Source organism: Panthera pardus, unplaced genomic scaffold (genome assembly GCF_024362965.1).
Source record: "Panthera pardus isolate Hobbes unplaced genomic scaffold, ASM2436296v1 HiC_scaffold_24, whole genome shotgun sequence".
Taxonomy (NCBI): domain Eukaryota; kingdom Metazoa; phylum Chordata; class Mammalia; order Carnivora; family Felidae; genus Panthera; species Panthera pardus.
The window spans coordinates 61942285-61960388 of NW_026526810.1; the positions used below are offsets into that span (position 1 = coordinate 61942285).

The 18104-nt window shown below is 38.1% G+C and overlaps 1 protein-coding gene across 1 annotated transcript; it reads right to left on the reverse strand.

The window, feature by feature from the left end:
• Positions 1–416: 416 nt before the first annotated feature.
• On the reverse strand, positions 417–16607 carry EMC7 (ER membrane protein complex subunit 7). Its single transcript, XM_019435316.2, has 5 exons — positions 16316–16607; positions 10637–10756; positions 6066–6204; positions 4678–4758; positions 417–881 (listed from the first exon to the last, which is right to left on the reverse strand). The coding sequence occupies exons 1-5, from the start codon at positions 16546–16548 to the stop codon at positions 729–731; spliced, it is 726 nt and encodes a 241-aa protein (XP_019290861.1). The 5' UTR covers positions 16549–16607; the 3' UTR covers positions 417–728.
• Positions 16608–18104: the final 1497 nt, after the last annotated feature.

The following is an 18104-nucleotide window of genomic DNA, read 5'->3' on the forward strand; positions in this document are numbered from 1 at the left end:
TCCATAATAAGCTCTGTTGAGGACAGCCACTGACATTCTCCATCTCTGAATCCCTCCTTGAAGTACAGCACATAGCTGATACTCAATGAATCCCAATGATGGCAACAAAAACTTAAAAACTGGTAACATCTACTCTAATTCATATATCCATACTCTGAAACTAACTGTAATAACACAAATTAAGACATCAGAATTTGGTTCGACCTCAAACATCAGGAAATGTTAAATGCAGGGCAGGGCTGATAATCTTCAAGGTCTGGCCATTAAAAAACCCAATGGTTCATGCTGCTCTAAAAATAGCAACCACTTCTTTTTAGATAGGAAAGATCAATTTCAAGCTTCATATAATGAAAGAACAAAGCTGTCTGGAATAAAAGAAACATCAAGTAAAGAAGAAATGACAAGATAATTCTATCTCTGGATTAAGACATTTTAATATACATAATGTATAGAACTTCATATAATTTATTAATGTCATTTTCTATAGGACACTGTAATTAATTCAGTGACATCAATATTGACCTAATACAGACACAAGATGAAAGCTGGGTTTTCTTGTGTACCAAGTACAAAACACGTGCTAAAGAATTACCACACACAACAGTTATAAGAGATCAACTTTAAGGATGACTCAAGTTTACAGGTAGTTGCTTCACGGTTTTCCCTCAAGGCTTGGATGTCACCCAGTGTGGCCATGTCTGTGCAAATGCTATCTCTGGACTGTCCAACTACCTCCTTTTGCCAGCCCCACTTTTGCCTGTTTTACTGCTGCCGCTGCTCGACTTGCCAGATGATTTTGAAGAGAAGAGTCTTGTCATGAACTCAGAAACATCAGGCAGTTCATGGTTGGAATTCAGCATATTCATTGACTGTTCCATCTCCTGCAAGAAGACAAAGTACAATAATACAAAAGGCACTGGGATCCTTCAAGTCATTTAACAACTAATATTTCCATCAAGGAAGAAGAGGAATAGAACAAGTAGGAGCTACTGGTTCTCAGCAATGTTATACCCAATAGGACTTCAGAAACCATGTTTCTTTCTTTTCTTCTTTCTTTCTTTTTCTTTCTTCCTTTTCTCTTTCTTTCATTCACCTAATTTATTGTCAAGTTAACTAACATACAGTGTACATAGTGTGCTCTTGGCTTTGGGAGTAGATTCCCATGATTCTTCATTTACATACAACACCTAGTGCTCATCCCAACAAATGCCTTCCTCAATGCCCATCACTCATTTTCCCCACCTCCCCAAGCCCTGCCCGCCCCCACTCCCCCCATCAACCCTCGGTTTGTTCTCTGTATTTAAGAGTCTCTTATGGTTGGCCACCCTCTCTGTTTGAAACTATTTTTCCCCTTTCCCTTCCCCCATGGTCTTCTGTTAAGTTTCTCAGGATCCACATATGAGTGAAAACATATATCTGTCTTTCTCTGACTGACTTATTTCACTTAGCATAATACCCTCTAGTTCAATCCACGTTGTTGCAAATGGCATGATTTCATTCTTTCTCATTGCTGAGTGGCATTCCATTGTGTATATAAATCACATCTTTTTGATTCATTCATTCATCAGTTGATGGACATTTGGGCTCTTTTGATAATTTGGCTATTGTTGATAGCACTGCTATAAATATAAACATTGGGGTACATGTGCCCCTATGAATCAGCACTCCTGTATCCTTTTAGAAACCATGTTTCATACCTCCTTTATACTACTAAGCATTGTGATCCTTTAATAAATGTCCAATAAATCTTGCCTAGGGTTTGATTTGGCTTATGTTTTCATAAACAGTACTTTCTATTATTATATGTGACCATATTCCTGTCATCTCATTTTATGCTTTTCTTTTTTTAATTTTAGAAAGAGAAAGAGAGAGAGAGAGAGACAGAGAGAGAGAGAGAGAGAGAGAGAGAGAGAGAGACACCATGAAGTGGGGAGAGGGGCAAAGGAAGAGAGAATCCTAAGCAGGTCCCATAAGTTCCATGCTCAGTGCTGAGCCTGAAATGGGGCTCAATCACATGACCCTAGGATTATGACCTGAGCCAAAATTGAGAGGTGGACACTCAACCGAGCCACCCAGGTGCCCGTTATTTTATGTTTTCTGATTAAAATGCTTTCTGGGGCGCCTGGGTGGCTCAGTTGGTTAAGCAGCCGAATTTGGCTCAGGTCATGATTTCACAGTCCATGAGTTCAAGCCCCATGTTGGGCTCTGTGCTGACAGCTCAGAGCCTGGACCCTGCTTTGGATTCTGTGTCTCCCTCTCTCTCTGCCCCTCCTCTGCTCACTCGCTCTCTCTCTCTCTCTCAAAAATAAACATTAAATAATAATAAATAAATAAATAAATAAATAAATAAATAAATAAAAATGCTTTCTTACTGTTTTAATGGGTGTTTTCTTTCCTTTTTAAATTTTTTTTTTTACCTTTTGAGAGAGAGAGAGAGACAGTGTGAACACAACCAGGGGAGAGGCAAAGGGAGAGACTCTTAAGGGGGCTCGATCTCATGACTGTGAAATCATGACCTGAGCCGAAATCAAGAGCTGGACACTTAACCTACTGGGCCACCCAGGCGCCCCTAAATGAGTGTTTTCTTAAACTCATGCTTTCTTTAAATGCATATAAATAAGAATATCAGAGGTGCCTGGGGGGTTCGGTCAGTTAAGTGGTCAACTGTTGATTTTAGCTCAGATCATGATCTCATGGTTTGTGAGTCTGAGCCCTGTGTGGGGCTCTGTGCTAATAGCACGAAAGCGTGCTTGGGATTTTCTCTCTGTCCCTCCCCTGCTCGCACTCTCTCTCTCAAATAAATAAAAAATCATTTAAAAAAAGAGTATCAATCTTTAATTATATATCAAGGCTATTAGAAAAGTTCGGAAAATAACTACAGCATTTCCAACACTTAATTCCTAAGGCCCTTAGTAGTAAATCTATGAATACTACTATGGACCTTAACAGCATCTAAAGCCAGCAATAAAAATGTTACAAACAAGTCACTGGCAGGACCTCATAAGGATCTGGCACTTTTATTTTGAGGTTTTGTCCTCTCTCTATTTAGCCAACAATCAATAAAGTATTGTTCTACCTTCAACAATATTGATGTAATATATGCTACATATGAATTTTGTGTAACATTCCAAAAATGAACTTAAAATAGTATTAGTTCACACATGGAAAAAATAGCAAATATTATATTATCTCTCATGTAAAGTTGGACACCACTAGGATATTAGCTTAGGCTTTCTCTCCAAAGGTAGAATTTATACATGGGTTCTCAAGGAGAATGTGCTTTTACAGATATGGACAGGAAAAGAAACATTATAAGCATAAATCAAAAATGTTAACATGCTCCCCCCGAAAAAAAAGTTAACATGCCCTCATAATCAAATATATATTGTAACAAGTCTTGAGACCCTGCAAAAATATATCATCAAATCTATGTTTTAATCTGTTCAATTCTGAAGCTCTTGAATAAAGAACTTTTTATACTGCTTACTATGTGCAAAGCACTTTGCAAGGAATGAACTTTTAATCCAATGTGACCTCTAATGTTTCCTTCTATTGATGCCACAGAGAGTTACCTGGCTTAACAGATACCAGGATTACATAGGATGTATACTTTCTGACCAACACTGAAGCAAAGATGTCAAATTTGGCAATGAGACATTATGAAATATCTTAAAACTTTCTTTAATCATGAAGCTTTTTCTGCTGTTCCAGCTTGGAATAAAATGCCTTGCCTTCTACAGAACTTAATCACCTACTACCTCAGCAAGTATTTTTATTTATTTTATGCATATCTTATTTTCCCATTTAAAACACAAATACACTCCCTCACCCATACACCCACAATCCTCTGACAGCAAGAGAAAGTATTTTATAAAGCCATGCTATTTCCTACTCTTGACTCTGAACTCATTGGCAACAGGGATGATATACAATTCATTTTTGTATCCCCAGTATCCATAACCTAAACATTGATTAATAAATGCTCATTCAGCAAAAATAAGGTGTCAACACATCAATATATTACATACAGTGGAAAAACTTAGAACTCAGGAGGTATTTGTTAATCATTTCCAGGTGGAAGAAAAACAATGGTTTAAAAAAAATTCTGAAGATTTTATGGAAGCCAGTATTTCAGAGACACAAAGTAGTGGCACTAAATTTGAAGCATCTTATTTGGCAATCCTCTGCCCATTGCCAAACCAGTATAATTTGGGGGTAAAGAGTCTGGAAGTCGCTATTCTATTTTCTTCCCTTGGTTATCCAAATTTGTGTGCGTGTGTGTCTGAACACATAAACTAAATGTGTACTCTGAAGAGTTTTGTAAAGTAAAGGTAAATTGTAAGAAGCTATCATTTTGCAAACTATTTGGATTGGACTACCAGGATTATTATGCATTTCAACTATTTAACAAGTGAGGCACAAAGAGAGCAGTACTAAGCAGTGTTTTAGCTGTACGAAGAGACCCAGGCTTTTATCAGGCAGAACCAACTGAATTTATCTGGTCCAATGGAAACAACTAACTAATACCAGGAACATAATACTGTATTAATACAACCTCTGAATGAATTTGGCTTGGGAATTAGGATAAAGCTAAAAAATCAAAGCCATTCAGCCACAGTGAATGATTCAGGCATTGGAATATGGTTCAAAAATTCACAGTGGGGGCAATCACCTTACCCGTCTCATGTCAGGATCACTTGTGTTGACCACTTTGGGCAGAAGCACAAATATCAGTAATGGAAGAACCATCATCATAACCTATGGAAGAAAAAAAGAAATCCAGAAAATGTTTTTCCCCTGTAACGGCAGAATAAAATCTGCATTTAACAACCCATGATGAAATTAAAGATTCATATGTTATATATAGAATAAACCTAGCAGCACCACCTCAAATCTACTCATTCAGCCTGTATGATACAGGCGCTAATCAATGTCTGACTACTGTAGAGAAGAGCCTTATCTATGTGGATTTGGAATTTATAGACACCTCGCTTTATATTTGTGCTTACAGTTTTAACACAAACCATTTGCAAACGTAACTATCTATTCACTTTCTTCAATTTGCAGTCTGGCATTGGGAATAGCGACCCAGCTGGTCTCTTTCCAGATGACTTTATGGTTCTTGAAGAAAATATTATATTGCCCGTTTAATGTACATTCTCTCAAGACTGCAATATAGTACTAGGTGACTAGTTTTGAAAAATGACCTAGAAGCTTCAGCACTGTATATGTTTCCATGAATTTCAGAAATGAGAACATGGAATCTATTTCTCAATAAACTTTGGAACCTCATTGCTGGTTTCTCCTATCCACTCTACCTTCCTGCTTCTTTACTCCTGATAGCAGATTCTAGGCACTATTTATTCCTCTCAAAAAATGTACAGTCCCCAAATATTCCTGTTTGTGATCTAAATAGCCATCAGCAAGGACTATGATCACCACTTAGACAATTACAAGATAATAATTCAACTTCCAGAAGCAGGAAAAAAAAGTCAATTTGTTTCTAAAGAATGTATTCTATTAGTGATTTATTATTAATGGATACCATAACATCATTTTCATACCAGGGATTTAGTATATGTGCTGCCGAAGCGAGCACTTCATACCAGGGATTTAAATTACCACAGAAAAAATTCTCTGTTTACCACACATGTGAAAAAAGGAGAAAGACCCTTACTCAAGCCATCAATAGTAGCTGATTAATAAATGATGGCACATTCATCAGTGAGCTTACATGCAGGTAGTATGAAGGATGAGACTGCTAACTCCATGGGACTTACCACATACTCTTATTCCATTTAAATTTTAAAACATTTCATCATAAATAAGTATTTATCCCATTCCTGTTGCACATTTCAATATCAAATCTATTGTGCAATTCTCACCATATTCTTTTCATTAGTATTCCTAAAGCTACTATTTTTATGAAATCAATAAACTTCACAATTATCCTTTCATCTAACAATCTGACCTCAGCTTTCTTTCTCAGAGGGGCTAGAAATTTTCAAATTCCTAGATTCAAATTAGAGATTTGTAAAGATGTTTAACTGTAGCCTGATACATACCATTGGGTTCATTAGAAAGTCTGTCCAGCCCCACGATTCCCTTTTAATAAAGTAAGAAGGTGGGCCTGAAGATTTCATTTGGAGAGGATAGGGAAGTCTGACCACTTCTGATGTTTTGATGTAATTCACATATCTTGCTCTGATGAAGCAACATGAAAAAAGCATCAGTAATTTTATCAAAAACATTACTAGTTAAAAGAACTGCTTATATTAACAATGCCTTATAATTACCTTTAAAATTACCATTTTTCTAAAATGCTTTGGCATCTAAACTTTTGATCTTAAAAATTGGATTAAAGTAGCTTTATCTGTATTTCTAAAATATTTAGCAAAATGTAGAGAGAGAGAGAGACTTAGTTTCTAGCTGTAACTCTTGTTATTACCTAGTCCTGTGGGGCTAGACAAGTTCTTCTCTGGATATATCAAAAGCTCTTTTAGAATTCTTCTAACTCTAAAGCTCTTTGATTATATTTAATAATAAATTAATTTTGTTATAAATATACAAAAATGTTGTATTTTATTTCTTTGGCTGTCTGAGATATGCATTAATGAGCACACCCAATTTTTAAGTCTAAAATTTTGCAGAAAAAAATTATGATTTAAGAAAGTCCTGCAAAAGTACCATAGGTAACACTACATTTTCACCAGAGATGTCACTAATTTTCAACGTTTTTTATTTATTTTTGGGACAGAGAGAGACAGAGCATGAACGAGGGAGGGGCAGAGAGAGAGGGAGACACAGAATCGGAAACAGGCTCCAGGCTCCGAGCTACCAGCCCAGAGCCTGACGCGGGGCTCGAACTCACGGACCGCGAGATCGTGACCTGGCTGAAGTCGGACGCTTAGCTGACTGCGCCACCCAGGCGCCCCCGAGATGTCACTAATTTTAATCGAAACTCTCAACATGTTCATACATGTTCCAGTCTACTTTTTGAAAACTACCTCCTCTTTTCTCTCTCATTTCCTCCCTGAACTTCTATTTGACACCAGTTAGAACTTTTTCTTTCTTTCTTTTTTTAAATTTTTGGCAGAGCACAAGCAGGGGAGGGGAGGGGGGAGACCAGATCCAAAGCCAGCTCTGAGCTGACAGGCTGACAGCCTGACAGCAGCAAGCCCAATGTGGAGCTCAAACTCACGAACCGTGAGTTCATGACCTGAGCCAAAGTCGGACACTCAACTGAGCCACCTAGGTGCCTCTAGACCTTTTCATTTTTTACTCTGCATCTTGTTAAATTCTTTCACAGTGCCCATTCCTTTATGTGTACTGTATTCTGGGTAACTTTTTTCCTATCTGTCTTCCAGTTCACCAAACCTCTGTTCAGTTGTTTAACATATGCATTGAATTTTGTATTCCAAAGCCTGTATTTATTGTAGAAGTTCTATTTTATTCTTTTTCAAATATCAATGGTCTGTTTTTGTAGTATCTTACTCTTACAACAATAGATCTTTTATTTGTTTAGGCATTTTAAATATACTTTAAACTATTTCATAGTCCATATCCAATAATCCTGTTATATAAGGTTCTTATATATCTAATTCATCTGCTGACTCAATGTACATTGTTTTCTTGGGTATTTGATAATTTTATTTATGTGTGGGCCTGAAAAGAGAATATCTCCCTACAGAGAGTTTATGCATTTGTCTTCACCAGGAGTTCAGGATTATGACCAGGGATGATCTTGTTAATTGCACAGCTTGAAAGTTTCTGGATCATGCAGGAAGTAATAAGTTCACACCGCAAATTTCAGTGAGGGAGGACTGTGACTATCAAATTTCAGGAGAGATTTTCCCCTTCAAAAGGCCAGGGCTAGATTGGGAGACTAGTGGATTTTAATGCCAAGAGTCAAAGGGGGAATCGAGTCTTAGATCTAATTCTCGCCCAAAGCAAGCCTAAGGCTTACCTCTTACCTACATACTGCTAATAAAATCTAAGCATTTTGGTTAGAATATCAAAACCCCCAGGTAGGAAAGTGGTTTATGGTTTGTCCCCCAGGGATTTCCCTTGCTCTTCTGGGAGCTATATATTTAAAAGGAAATGTCTGTCATGTTACCATGCATGCTTACAAAATATTGGTCAAGAATATGAGGATTTTATATGAATCCCACTCTGCTCTCTATTTTGTTCCACCCCCAATTATTAAAATTATAAGAGCCTCGTTTTTTTACCTATGCTTCAGGCATCCAATCATCAGGAATGGAACTGAGAATATGAATCCCACTGCTGCAACCAGTCCTTAAATGCTAAAGCAGGAAGTACTCTTTACCCAAAGCAAAAAGCAAAAAACTTTATATACAGAAAAATATTTCTATTTGCTTAAACTACTTAATGCAAAATTCAGAGCAAAAGTAAATAAAAATTATAGGTGTTAACAGACAAATATCCCCTTTTAACAACTCATTTCCTCCAGTACTGTTTTCAATATTAAAAAAAAAAACTTAAATGTGCATATAAGTATAGTGCAATCAACACACCCACCCATCTCCAAGCTTCCAATTCTAAAATATATACAAAGTCATAAGTCCTTTAAAGTTTAAATTTAACATTAGAATTTTACCTATATATTTCCTTAAAAATCTTTATGCCTTTAAGACATGAGAAATTTGATACCTAATAAGGTTCATCTACTCTGAAACAATTCATTTATTCTATCAAAAAATATTTATAAACATATTTACAAGACATTACCTTCAGTTCAAGCTTCACCCTTGCTCTAAATAGCCAACAGCAAGAAATACGATTAGAATTTGGACAAACTAGACTATTCTAAGACAACAATTTAACTTCAAATGGGGGGAAAGTAATTTGTTTTTAAAGAATGTATTCTTAGTGGCATCATTAGTTTCATGATAATGTCAAGAATTTAAATTACTACCAAATAATCATCTCTGTTCACCACACATGTTAAAAGAGGAGAAAAAAACCCCTACCTGTCCATTAATGGGCATCAGCATCAATGGACTAATATTCAGCTGATATAAAGGATGAGACAGTTCTACGTGTGGCTCACTCTATGTGAACTATACCATATTTACATATTATACTTTTCAAACTTTCAATGTCCATAAAAAACCAAAAAAGGCAAAGAAAGAAGAAAACATTTTAGGCATAAACATTAATGCCAATGTAAATATTATGGTACTAACTGAACATATCTCTATTAGATCAGCTCAACTTGGAGTCTCTACAAATCAACCTAAATATTTTTGGAACATATACCAAAAAGGTCAGTCATAAAACAGAGTTCCTCGAACCCCAAAATTATTTTTGCCTTTGCGAGACCTGTGCTTTATTACTGCAACAAAGAGTTATTTTGCAAAGAAGAGACATAACCACTCAAAATTCTTTCATATGTGCCATCATACTTCAATAAAGCTAGAAAAAAAAAGCAAATAAATAAAATTGTTTCATATATTTCCTGGTCATTAGGCCAAAGAGACAACTACTGGCATGGGACAATAAAAAAAAAAAATAAAACAATAAACTGGAGTTACAACAGAAGGAATCTGAACACTGTGGACATCTATACAACGGATTCCAACTGCAAATGGATTTGTGGTATTCCACACACAGCCTGAATTTGTCCAGCATTCTTTTCTCCTCAACTTCAAAGCATGTGTTCATCTACTTAGAAATTCTGAAATTTTTTCCTAGTCTGCCAGCCTCTGATACTGCCCTTTCTTCTCTTCTTATCATGATCCTCACATAGATATAAACTTACAATATAATCAGTTTTCTCAAATAAAACCAAATTTCCACTGCACACTAAATATTTCAGAAAGAACGAACTGTAGAAATTTCTAGATCAATACAACTATTACATAGGTATTAAGGGTATTATGAAAATATCCCAGTGAGAAACAGGGGACGATTAATATTTCTAATTTAGAAAAGTTAAATTATTTCCCACTTTAGGAATCCCATTTCAATTACAACTTCTATAGGGCTTTTGCTCTCATAGTAGGTAATCTTGCCTCTTCTCTATATACTCATATAAAGGAGCTTTAAAATAAATTTTAAAGCAGAGAAGGAGGAAGTTCAACTTTATAATATTATCAATGCACAGATTAAAACAATATAAGGAGGGCACCTGGGTGGCTCAGTCGTTAAGTATCTGACTTCATTCAGCTCAGGTCACGATCTCATAGTTTGTGAGTTTGAGTCCCAATCAGGTGAGCCTGCTTCAGGTGAACACCAGCCCTGCTTTGGGTAAAAGCCGCTTTTCTCTCTCTCTCTCCCCCACCCCTCTCTCTGCCCCCTCATGGGATTCTCTCTCTCTCTCTCTGCCTCTTGCTCACTTGCATCCTCTCTCTCAAAACACACACACACACACACACACACACACACACACACACATACACGCACACACACATATCAATATAAGGATATTTTAGGGGGAACAGAGTGAGAAAAATTTTTTAATTAAAAACAATATAAGGATATTTTAATTGTTTTAAGGAATACCTGTAGTTTAAATGAGAAAACTTTTCAATCCTAACTATAAAACCCAAAAGGAATATAGGAGGTATTCAGTAGTCTATCCTTTAGTAAAAACTACATCAGGTACCCTTACCTCATTTTTCCTTTTGAAGTGATATCCACTCGGACAGGATCAAACCTGTAAGCTGGAGATATAACTTCTACTACATAAGATCCAGAAGGTATATCATGAACCACAAAACTCCCATCTGTCCTAGAAAAATGAAAATCGTATTTAGACACTTTGGATCAATAGCTTGTATTCTTCTTTTAAATCATGTTAACTCCTAAATCAACTCCCCCCAAAATGACGTTCAGAGCAATTAGCAAAAGAAAAAACAAACAAACAAAACCCCACAAAAAACTGGCAAGAATTGTCCCTACACTTCAGCTTCCATAATCACACTGCCAGACTTCTGAAAATAGCCCAGAGCACTCCACAGGAGCAAAGAATCCTGACATAGAAAATACTTCTAATTCCTTCTATGCGACAGTGATATAACAGGAACACAGTTCCAATTCTGAAGCCATATCTTCATTCAAGGGAAATTACCACTTTACATTATTACTACAGTATTAGGGTTCCCATTTTGCAATACCCTGCAACAACTTCTTAATTAAAAAAAAAATGGCTGGCACAAAAACAGATACTCAGATCAAAGGAACAGAATAGAAAACCCAGAAATGGACCCACAAACTAATCTTTGACAAACCAGGAAACAATAGCCAATGGAATAAAGACAGTCTCTTCCAGCAACTGGTGTTGGGAAAACTGGACACAGACATGCAGAAAAATGAACGTGAACCACTTTCTTACAGCACACACAAAAATAAACTCAAAATGGATGAGAGACCTAAATGTAAGACAGGAAGCCATCAAAATCCTCGAGGAGAAAGCAGGCAAAAATCTCTTTGACCTCAGCCGCAGCAACTTTACTCAACACGTCTCCAGAGGCAAGGGAAACAAAAGCAAAAATGAACTACTGGGACCTCATCAAAATAAGAAAGCTTCTGCACAGCGAAGGAAACAATCTGCAAAACTAAAAGGCAACTGACGGAATGGAAGATATTTTCAAATGACACATCAGATGAAGGGTTAGTATCCAAAATCTATAAAGAACTTATCAAACTCAACACCCAAAACCCAAATAATCCAGTGAAGAAATGGGCAAAAGACATGTATAGACACTTCTCCAAAGAAGACATCCAGATGGCCAACCGACACACGAAAAAATGTTCAACATCACTCATCATCAGGGAAATAGAAATCAAAACCACAATGAGATACCACTTCACACCTGTCAGAATGGCAAACATTATCAACTCAGTCAACAACAGATGTTGGTGAGGATGCAGAGAAAGAGGATCTCTTTTGCATTGCTGGTGGGAATGCAAGCTGGTGCAGCCACTCTGGAAAACGGTATGGAGGTTCCTCAAAAAATTAAAATAGAACTACCCTACGACCCAGCAATTGCACTACTAGGTATTTACCCAAGGGATACATGTGTGCTGTTTTGAAGGGGCACATGCACCCCAATGTTTACAGCAGCACTATCAACAATAGTCAAAGTATGGAAAGAGCCCAAATGTCCACTGATAGATGAATGGACAAAGAAGATATGGTATATATATACATATACAATGGAGTATTACTCAACAATCAAAAAGAATGAAATCTTGCTATTTGCAACTACGTGGATGGAACTAGAGGGTATTATGCTAAGCGAAATTAGCCAGTGAGAGAAAGATAAATATCATAGGACTTCATTCATATGAGAAATTTAAGATATAAAACAGATGAACATAAGGGAAAGAAGCAAAAACAATACGAAAACAGGGAGGGGGACAAAACATAAAAGACTCTTAAATATGGAGAACAGAGAGTTACTGGAGGGGTTGTGGGAGGCGGGGTGGGCTAAATGGGTAAGGGGCATTAAGGAATCTACTCCTGAAATCACTGTTGCACTATATGCTAACTTGGACGTATATTAAACAATAAATTAATTGATTTTTAAAAATAAATGGCTTTTTTTTCTAGTTTTTGTTTGCATTTTGTTGTCTTTCTTTCTAAAAAATGGGGTATTAAGTACCATTTGTTCCACTTGTTACAAATAGCTCCCATCTACTTTGGTTACTTTAGTTTGGATATATAAAAGTCTAACAGGGGCGCCTGGGTGCCTCAGTTAGTTAAGCGGCCGACTTCAGCTCAGGTCATGATCTCGCAGTCCGTGAGTTCGAGCCCCGCATCGGGCTCTGTGCTGACAGCTCAGAGCCTGGAGCCTGTTTCAGATTCTGTGTCTCCCTCTCTCTGACCCTCCCCTGTTCATGCTCTGTCTCTCCCTGTCTCAAAAATAAATAAAACGTTAAAAAAAAATTTTTTTTTAAAAGTCTAACATGTTTATGTAGTTAAAACCACCTGCCTTTTCCTTAATGATTTCTTCTAAGTCTTCTAGACTTAGAAAACCATCCCATCAAGAGCTGATAATTTCAGGTTCATAGATCAAAATTAATTTGTTTTGATAATGAAAACTGACATTCTGAGGAAAAAGAAGTTTCTGTTTTAGGAAACAAATGATCCTAAAAGGATTGGCTTTATCAGATAATTCTCAGCATAATATATTAAATAATCTTTCTTAAATCATTAGACTCTCTCAAAGCTAAAGCAGTAATTGATTCTGCAACATGCACAATATTTACTAAAATGTAAGAGGAAAACATATTCCTTGCTACTTCAAAATACAAACTAAACTAAAACAGAATCGAAATAAAGACACCAGCGTGCCTGGGAATCTCAGTCGGTTAAGCGTCCAACTCTTGATTTCAGTTCATGTCATGATCTCACAGTTTGTGGGATCAAGCCCCTCGTCGGGCTCTGTGCTGATATTGTGGAGCCTGCTTGGGATTCTCTTTCTCTCTGCCCCTCCCCCACTCTCTCTCAAATAAATAAACATAAAAAAAAAAGTAAAACATCAAGTTCACTTATTACTGGGCTGGATGTCTTTCATTTGCCCTTCGGACCCACTCTCCACCCTTCTCTTTGCAGACTGGAGGAAGGAAAGAAAGAACATGAGCTTAGCATATTTTTCCCCAGCTTTCTCCCTGAGAAGCCACCTGTGACTTGTTTTGTCAAGTGACACTGCTCCTCTCAAGGCAGTCCTTTCTTCTACGTCCCAGTAAACTTTACTTCCCCTACATCCTTCAAGCTCAGAGGTGATAATAGCCTTGAGGCTGTAAACTCTAGAGTACTGTAAAATCTGGTTTCCCTACACCACGACTATACTGTTTAATCCTTTCATTCGACTTTCCTGGAATTATTCTAATTTGAGTGTATCTTCTGCTTCTTCACAGGACCCTCAGTGAACAAAATTTCAAAGCATTTTTCTAGGTCCAGAAAAAATTAATTAAAGCAATGACTGTGCAATGCAAATAACAGAACTGCCCAAAGGAAAAAGCAAATCTATTTTTCAACCTACAGTAAATATTTTACTTTAGAAAGATAATATACAAATTTTATAATGAAATTTTAAAACTTGGTTTTACAAATGGACTCTGCAATATGTAAGCCTTGTTGGATCCTGATTTAAATACATAAAAGCATTTTTCAGATAAATGAACGAGGTATTAGATGAAGTTATAGCACTATTATTTACTTTATTAAATCAGTAATAGTATTGTGGGGGTTTTTTCAAGCCCTTATCTTTTAGAGACACATAATTATGTTTTTTCACGTGAAATTATATGGTGTTTAGGGTCATATTTAAATATTCCAGGGAAAAAAATTAAGTACAGAGGAGACACTAAAAAAAAATGGTAGACTGGGATGTGTACCTAAGTATTCACTAAACTACTGTTTATTTTAGCGTATGCCTCCAATTTTCCATAATAAAAAGTTCCAAAAAAGTATCGTGCAGAATTTTACTATGTCAAAAAACTGAAAACTACCTAAATGACCCCAAAAAGAAGATGTCTAAATAGATTATGATTTATGTACACAGTGATGAGAGCAAGAAGTGGCACGAAGCATCCTCAGTCAAAACTCCCCTCATCTCCATTAGCCAAGACCGATGCCACCTCCAACAAACATAAAACTGCATGCTAGTTATGCATAACATGTACAAGAAAAATTACCTATCCCTCTTTGGACAAGTTTCCCACCATAAGCTCCTCACATTAATTTTAAGCTTTCTACATACAAATGGAAGAACATGAAATGGTATCAGAAGCTGCTCACAAAATATTAACCGGAAAAAAAAAAAAAACAGGTTACAAAGTACTATATATTTTACTATTAAAAACAGGTCATATGATTACAAAAAGACTGCAAAATATACAACAAAATGTTAAGGCTTGCTACCCCTAACTTGTTATGTTTTCTTCAATAAACAGAATATTTATACATATTTTAATTTTTTTTAAGTAGGTTTCAAGCCCAGTGTGAAGCCCAATGCCAGGCTTGAACTAAAAAAACATAAGATCAAGACCTGAGCTGAGATCAAGAGTCCAAGGCTTAACCAACTGAGCCACCCAGGTGCCACAGCATACACATTATTTTAAAATTAAAAAAAAATTTTATGGTTTTTAAAGTAATTATATACTGCAGAAAAGAGAAGCCAAATGGTCAACTTAGGCTAGTTTTCCAAGGCTTAAGAGAGTTTTTTCATTAAAACATCATTACTTAGGGCAAACTCTAAAGAATACCAGATTCGCAAAGACAAATAGCATCAAAATACTGATTGTAACCTTGTTGTCATTATCTATTAATCTGGGATTCAAATTCTCATTCAACAGCACCTGGATGATCTGAATATCTGCAAATCAGATTTAGAAGTGTCCACATTTAAGTTGTCTGGGTTTCAAATATCATTTGCTGATGGACAAACCTATCAGAGAAACATTTCCTTTCCTAAATATTTTCTTTCAGTTTGTAGTTTCACCTCCCAAGAAGCGATTGAAAGATACAAAACATCACATTTGTGCCTAAACATCTGAAAAGCAGGCTGCTGCAAAACTGGAGTGCTAATAAATTCACCAGGTCCTTTAATATAGGCTGAAATCCTATTCTGCTAATAGCTAGAAAAGACAGAAGCTTATAAGCAAATGTAGAGAAACCCCAGTCTCACATAAATACCAGCAAGTGTAATGTTGCAAATCCCTCGATGAATTCAACTGTAAAAAAAAGAACAACAATCCCACCTCCAGGCAAAAAAAACCGGTGCTTTGATTAGGGACTTCAGGGCCCATTAATTTGAGAAGCGGCAACGTTAGCCTCCCATCTTTGCCATCATAGAAGTCCCTTTGGGCTTTGAGAATTCCCACTTGTTTTTAGCATCTTTCTACACAAATCAAGCTGCCAAAAGACTGAAACGAATGCAAAAAAAAAAAAAAAAGGCCAGATTCCATGGAAGCTAGATGAGATGCAAAGAATTCAGCATGAGACAAACAAGGGGCCCACCTGTCCCCAGTGCCCAAGAGAGGTCGACCCCGTATGTGGCAAAAATGGAATTGAAGAAAACTGACCCCACTGCGCTGGCCCGGGGGCAAGCACCTGCCATCCTCATTTCCGAGGTCCAGGGAGTAGAGTGAGGGGGAAACGGGGGGGAAAAGCGTCGGGTTGCCCCCCCCCCCCAAGGTCTCCCAGCACACACCGCTAACGGCGCCCGCCCCTTCACCCTCCGACAGCGACGTCGTCAGCTCCTGACACCTGGCTCTCCTAGAGGGAATTCCCTTCCGGCTTCCACGCCAACCTCTTTCCCGCTGCCCACAGGATGCTCACTTAAGGAACCCGACGTGCTCTTCTCCGTCTACCAGCACTCGGGCTGCCGAGATCCAATCCTGGGGCTTCACCCCTGGAACAACCGCACGTCCCTCAATCTTGAAGCGATCTCCTATGCCGACCCCAATCCCTCCTGACCCATCGGCCGTAGCCCCAGGCAGCTCCGAGCTCTGGGTATCCCCTGATAGCAACAGCAGAAGGACGAAAAAGAAGCCCCACAGAATGGCCGCCATGACAGCGGCTCTCAGCGGCCAGACCGGCCCCGGAAGCCTTCCCAGTCTCCCAGTCGTCGCCGCCGCGGCCCGATGTCGTCATCACTGCGCGCCGGGTCTTGGCGCGAGCTGTGGGCTCAAACCCGAGGGAAGGACTCTTGGGCCAATCGCTTTGCGAGGCGGAAATGAGGCAAGGTACTTCCGCGAACTCCCCGCGCTCGAGATTGGAATGCGGTCTGAGGAAAGTGTCAAGTGCCTCGGAAAGGGGGGCCCCCCCACAAAGTGAAAGTGGTGAAGTGTGTTGCTGTGGCAGCCGGGGTCGCGCTGGAGTAAAAGACGTTAAGACTGAAAGCGACGACGATCTGAAGTAGTGTCTGCAAATGAGGCCCTGGCTCTGGAGAAACAGGCCCAGAAGAGAGCGTTTAAAAAAGTTCTAAAAAGGGGCGCCTGGGTGGCTCAGTCAGTTAAGCATCCAACTTTGGCTCAGGTCTTGATCTCAGAGTTCCTGAGTTTGAGCCCTGCCTCCGACTCTATGTTGTCAGCTCAGAGGCTGAACATGATTGGACTTCTGTGTCTCCCTCTCTCTCTGCCCCTCCCCTGCTCGCGCTCTCTCTCCCTCAAAACTCAATAAACATTTAAAATATATACATATTAAAAAATATTTTTTAAAAAGTTCTAAAAAAAAAAGAAGAAATTCTAGAGATTCCCTAAGACGTGTGAGATGAAGTCTCCCATTTGTATGTTTAAAGGAGATAATGTTTCGGCATAGAAAACAGCTAGAAAAATACGTGAACTATTTGCTAAGGGTTGCCTCTGGTGAAAAAGCAAGAGTTGAGGGACCTTTATCAGGTACTACATCCTTCGTTCTGATTTGAATGCTTTACCGTAAACATAACAGCGTTGGGGGTGAGGGACTGCCAATGTTGATCATGGGGGCTAAACCGAGATTTCAGAGATCATCCGCTCCAATCTTTTCCATTTTCTTGATGGTACAAAGGGAAGGAACTTGCCCCCGGTTTCTCTTGGCCATAAACGTTGCCGTCTCTTACAAATCTCTGTTGAAGATTATCGAAGGGAGTGCATGTTTTTGCCCTGTGAACTCTTTAGACTTGGCCTCCCAAAGAAAAATAAAAATTGGGGAAAGGGATACAAGAGATGAGTCTCTACCTGGCAAGAGATAGAGAGGCAGCAGCTGGGGCCAAGCATATTCTGTAGTGTCCTGAGCATCAGCAACCGCCAATTGGAGGTACTTTCCCTCTGAATGTAGCCATTTCTTCACATTTGACCGTTGGAAGAAGCAGGGCTACTGTAAAAAGGTTATCCTGTGCTACAACGCTATCCACTACCACGACGCCTCAAAAATACTCTAAACTATGAAATAAAATTTCACTTTTCTAAAATGACACAAAAATTACAAATATGCTGAAATAAAAATAGCTTCATCCCCAAATTTTCTGATAATTCACATATTTTTGGTGACCCTGCTTTGTTGGTGTCTTAGACACATGTTCAATTTGATTAATAAGTAATCCGTGTTGGTCTTCACACCTCAAGTAGGAACCGGGGAGTTTCCTTTT

Bases quoted from the DNA above. Each gene is read 5' to 3' on its own strand.
- EMC7 (XM_019435316.2), bottom strand. From the start codon at position 16,548: ATGGCGGCCATTCTGTGGGGCTTCTTTTTCGTCCTTCTGCTGTTGCTA. The intron at 6,205-10,636 runs GTAAGGGTACCT...TTGCTTCATCAG, and splicing joins ACTTCAAAAGGAAAAATGAG to AGCAAGATATGTGAATTACA. The intron at 882-4,677 runs GTAAGGTGATTG...GTCTTCTTGCAG, and splicing joins GTGATCCTGACATGAGACGG to GAGATGGAACAGTCAATGAA.